Source organism: Austrofundulus limnaeus, unplaced genomic scaffold (genome assembly GCF_001266775.1).
Source record: "Austrofundulus limnaeus strain Quisiro unplaced genomic scaffold, Austrofundulus_limnaeus-1.0 Scaffold303, whole genome shotgun sequence".
In the NCBI taxonomy this organism is placed as follows: Eukaryota; Metazoa; Chordata; class Actinopteri; order Cyprinodontiformes; family Rivulidae; genus Austrofundulus; species Austrofundulus limnaeus.
Window position 1 is genome coordinate 426574 of NW_013952705.1, and position 5169 is coordinate 431742.

The 5169-nt window shown below is 39.0% G+C and overlaps 1 protein-coding gene across 1 annotated transcript in view; it reads left to right on the forward strand.

Annotated features, from left to right (window-relative positions):
- Positions 1-5169, forward strand: part of LOC106526995 (neuropilin-2) — a gene marked incomplete in the record, with an annotated part of 146560 nt that overhangs the window by 115243 nt on the left and 26148 nt on the right. The window contains 2 exon segments of the mRNA XM_014021745.1: positions 249-323; positions 886-1050. Of these exon segments, the coding sequence (XP_013877199.1) occupies positions 249-323; positions 886-1050 (240 nt within the window).

The window sequence follows — 5169 nt, forward strand, 5'->3', positions numbered from 1 at the left end:
AGCGACAATAATAATAATAATAATAATAATAATGATAATAATGATAATAATGCATTATATTTATGAAGCACCGTTCAGGACACCCAAGTACGCTGTACATTAGAAAATAAACAACTGTAAATACATAGAAGTGACATCATGAAAAATTAACTTGTTTCCTCTCTCATCTCAACAAACTGAAATGTTTTCTTGTTCTTTGTATAAGTTTTATTTATTTATTTATTTATTTATTTATTTATTCCTGTCAGAAATGACCACTCTGCCAGACACGGTGACCCCCACAACTCCCAGAGTGGAACAGACGACTCCTGCGATGAGACCAGGTAAACACTGATGCTTCGTAGCGTCTCCTGCTAACAAATGTAGATTTCTTGCAAGCCGATCTTATTTATTTATTTATTTATTTATTTATTTACGCCTGTCTCACATCCACGCACACCCACGCTCTTAAGGTCAAAGTCATGATGTCACTGCACACCACGAGGCCTCTGGGCTTTGAAGTCTCTTACATTCAAGAGTCCCACAGGAAGCTGCGTTTGAAGGAAAATAAGCTCTCGCAGCCAGAGGATCTTAACCTCCTCGTACACGCAGACACACACTGGGAATATGATTTCACAGCTATAGGTCAACTGACTGTCAGGCAAAAAGTCTCGCTGGAGTTTAAGTGCAGCGGTCGTGGTTAAACAGCAGTTTTTATCATTTCATTTCCCATCTTTCTTTCTTATATTTCTGGCTTTAAAATGACTAAAACTGCTACTCCTTTAAAAAAAATCAGAAATAAGCATTTTAATAATTAGAAACATTAGAAAAACAAGAGTTAAAGATGTTTGGTTCAATGAAAACCGTGATATTATTTATGATCTTTTTGTTGTTTTTAACTTACAGCCACCTCGCCGTCGCTGTCAGGCGTGTGCGACTTTGAGCAGAGCTTGTGCGGGTGGTCTGCAGACCCCCATTCAGGTGTGAGCTGGTCCCTGCACACAGCCAGCAGTGGCTCAACTGGACACGGCACACATGGGACCTGGCAGGACCTGTCTCTGGGATTAGACAGTAAGAACTTCCAGAACTATAAAGACACCATATATATACTGCAGAACACCACATAGACGTATTTTAAGGGTATTATTTTTGTAAGTGGTTTTATTTTCAGGATATTCTGGTTTGTGTTGCTGACATGAATTACAGGAGCAGAAAGTTGTAGTTTATAGTTTGTGGAACATGCTTTAACATTATTCTGTGGTTTGAGGCTCAATGCTTCATGTCATTGTGGTTGTTTCGGACTTGGACACACACTCAGAGCTCTGCTAACCAATCATTGGCTTATTTTTTTTTCTGTATCATCAGAGCCAGAATCTTTATACAAGTGACCCATCCATGTTCTGATTAAAAAAAACTTGTTTGTTCTATAATACTGCAGAAATTGACTTATTTTGCTAAACAAAACAGAATTAAAAGAAATAGGGGCTTAAGGCTTTACCTCTTGAAATGGGATTGCTAATACGTGCAACTTGTGCCTTGAAAAAACTTAAATTAAAAAAATTAATCACTGAATTTTAGCAGAAATACTATAATTTTTAGCCTTCATCCTATCAGTTTTACACTTTATCAATGAATGTGTACATAAAGCCAGAATCTTACTGGATTGTGATTGTTGGTAAATGTTTGACAAATGGCATTCAGTTAGCCTGGCCCTTGCCTTCCTACGCAGTTACGCTCACTTCTAGTTTCCCTTCACTGCTCCGTCCGGGATTTCTTCCATTGACAAGGATTTCCTCAGGAGCATTTTAATCCGGGCCAATCAGAGAACAGAAGGAGGAGTTTTGAACGACGTCGATTTTCTGCGCAGTGTCTGCTAGTTAGTTTAGCATACGGCAGTGGAGGAAGTGAACGAAGCCAGTCCGTGTTCTTCCAAATTAAATTAAATTTGTCTGACAAAGCAGCAGCTCTCATTTACAGTCGTCTCGTTCAGCTCGGTACTTCTCTCCTCTCAGTAGGGTTGTTTACAGCGCACTCGCTTTCCGGTTAGCTTCTTAGCTTAGCCTTCTTCACAGTGGAGCTGACACACATACGTCGTGACCAACCGATCCAGTCATTTTAAACTTCAGCAGAGGCCACGCCTCCAGAAAGAATTGCTTCTCTGTAGCCAAGAGTCCAGACCCTCGTATGAAGCAAAGTTGGTTTTTACCAGGCTAGCATTCAGAAGGAAGCTGATAAAATGTTATGTGACTTTCATGGTGGACAAAATTTTCACAGTCTTGTCACTTACCCCTGATTTCAATCCATTCTCACTACCAGCTCGTTGCATATTGACGCTTGGTCAGGTAGTTGTCTGCGTCCAGTTTTGGACATGTCRGGTACCCCCCTCATGTCAGATATTGACAAGAAGAGACAGAGGAGGAGGAGCGCATTGTCATATTTTTGAAAAGAGTAGGAAATGCACATCAACTAAACGTCCCAGACCCTAAATTGAATTTCTATTAGCCCTAGACATCCTATCCCTGACCTCAGTACCTAAAATTAACCATTAATCCTGATACCTAATATTGACCATAGACCCCCAACCCAAAGACCCTTATGTGGCGCAACTTGGAAAATGCTGCGTCTTGCAGGTGTCTCAAACTCCCCTGAGCTTTTTGTGCATCTCCACCTCATCTGTGCATCAGCATAAGCAGTCAGATAAAATGATAAATCTCTGACTAATCAAATGTCTAAAAGTCACGCAGCTTGATTCTAAGTCAACCCAAACAGTTGTTCATCTGTGTTTCACACAGACTTCCCATCTTTTAAAACTTCCTCAGGGTCAGGACCCATTCACAGGACTAACGTCTCTGAATCCTGTCTGCTCCACGTCCAGATTTCCCCTCATTTTTTAACAAGTTTCTCATCTTTCAAACGAGGAACAGAAAGCACTGTCATGTTGAGATGTTGACCTTCCTCGGCACAAAGCCTTCTTGAGCTAATTAACAACAAAGCGTTTGTCTCGTGGTGGAATATTTCACATCCCGGCGCTGCGAGGAACCACTGGAAGCAACCGTGATGCAAGGATTTTTACTCTGATCTGAACCGAGTGTGTACCGTCTTAATTAGAGTTTAGGGGAAAAATGTTAGGTTTAACAGTTTCACTTTCTGTAACCTAGTTTACCAAGTTTACTCTACTTTCTAACGTCTTTTCTTCACTTCCAGACAAAAAAAAAGCGCATTTTTATTTCAGCTTTGAAGTTTTATTCCTTCTATAATATTTCTAATTTTATTTTCTTCTTTAAGCATTTCTCATAATGATCTCACTTGTATCAACCGCCTTGTATGGGGTGCCATTTGTAAAGTTACACAGTCAAAAATTACACCAACATTTTTGTTTTATTTAGCCTTTTAAAAGAAAAAGAGAACAGATTTATTTTTCTCTCAGTTTTTCACCATATGATTCATACATTTATAAATGTCAGTTTATAAACTAAATATATAACTTACAAATTAAATATTTAGTTAACAAGTTAAACATTTAACATGTGACTTAACTATTTAGTGAGGTAAATATTTAGCTTGCAGCTTAAATATTTAAGTTGCAACCTAACTATTTAGGTAGCTAGCTAAATATTTAAACTGCTAGCTAAATATTTAAGTTGCAAGTGAAATATTTAGCTTAAAACTAAATATTTAAGTCAAAAGTGAAATATTTAGCTTGTTAACTAAATATTTAATTTGTAAGTTAAATATTTAGTATAAACTATGACATTTATAAATGTATGAATCATATGGTGAAAAACTGACTTTGAAAAATAAATCTGTTCTTTTTTTACTTATAAAAGGCTAAAAAAAACAAAAATATTGGTGGTAATTTTTAACTGTGTAACTTTACAAACGGCAGCTCATATCCTTGCCCTTTCTCTGCCCTCTTTTTTTTTAATCTATCATACATTTTATTTTCCACTAATGTCCCGGCAAAAGTCTCCCTGTTCTCAATCCCTGTCATCTCATTTTCCCCTCTCCCCCCTTACGGCGCCGTGCCTCGTTCGCTTCATCCCTCCATTATAAGTCATTCACCTCTTTTTCAACTCCTTCGTATAATTTCTACATTTTCCCACCACTTTCCACCTCCAGCCCTCTCACTCCATCAGTCTGATAACCCCATTCTCTCCTCTCTGACCCTTTCTCCCATTTCCCTCATTGCTACCTTCCCCCCTTTTTTTTTCCACATCTGTGCATCTTTAATAAGAGCGCCGGACTGTTTTATTAATCATACTAACATTCCCTATGCCTCTCCAGCACACACACTCACACACACATAATGGCTAAGGTGCACACGCAGAGCCCAGAGCGGTCAGATAAGTTAAAAGATGGCTTCGACAGAAGTGCTGCCTTGGCTCTCCGGCTCCCCCTSAGGTTCCACACAAACTCACACACTTCGATGGGACTCTCCTTATGTTTAAGACTCAAGGTGTGTGTGTTTTTTTTTCTTTCACACACACACCCAGTTGACTTGACCTTGCCGTGCAGCAAGGTTTTCCTTGTATCTGTTGAACCCATCAGGTTTCTGGTTGACTGAGCAGCTCCTCGGTAAACAGGCCGGGCCGTGACATAAGGCGAAGCTCCACAGACTGCAGCGTGTGTGTTTGTGTGTGTGTGTGTTTTTTTCAAACATTTTTCTGTGACGATGTGAAATTGACTTAGCTGCGTCTCTGTCTCCATGTTTGACAGCAACATGACATTAAGTCTTGTTCTACAGTAGCATTAGCGCGGCACCCTGTCTGCAAGCTGTCTGCRTATGCAAATCAAATCTGCAGCCCCATTTCCAAAGGTTTCAAAGAAAAAAATGCCGACCCGAACAGAGTTCATGAGATTTTATTTTGGTCTCAGTCTAAAAATGCTCACTCAGTGGGGTTTAAGAGCAGCCCTCATGGTAAGATGGATAGTTAAAGGAGGGATTGAAAGGTGATAAATTGGATCCGTGGCTGTCACTTTAATAAAAACCACATGAAATTTCGAGTTCAGCTCTTACACTGCAAAAAATGTCCATCTTACCAAGTTTTAAACTCTTWTATCAGCCAAAAAAGTATTTTTGATCTTGTTTTGASACTGATTTACTAAACAAGAACTGATTGTGTAAGAATAATCATCTTGTTTTCAGAATGTGTAAGATTATTTGTCTTGTTAGTCTGAAAATTTGACTCA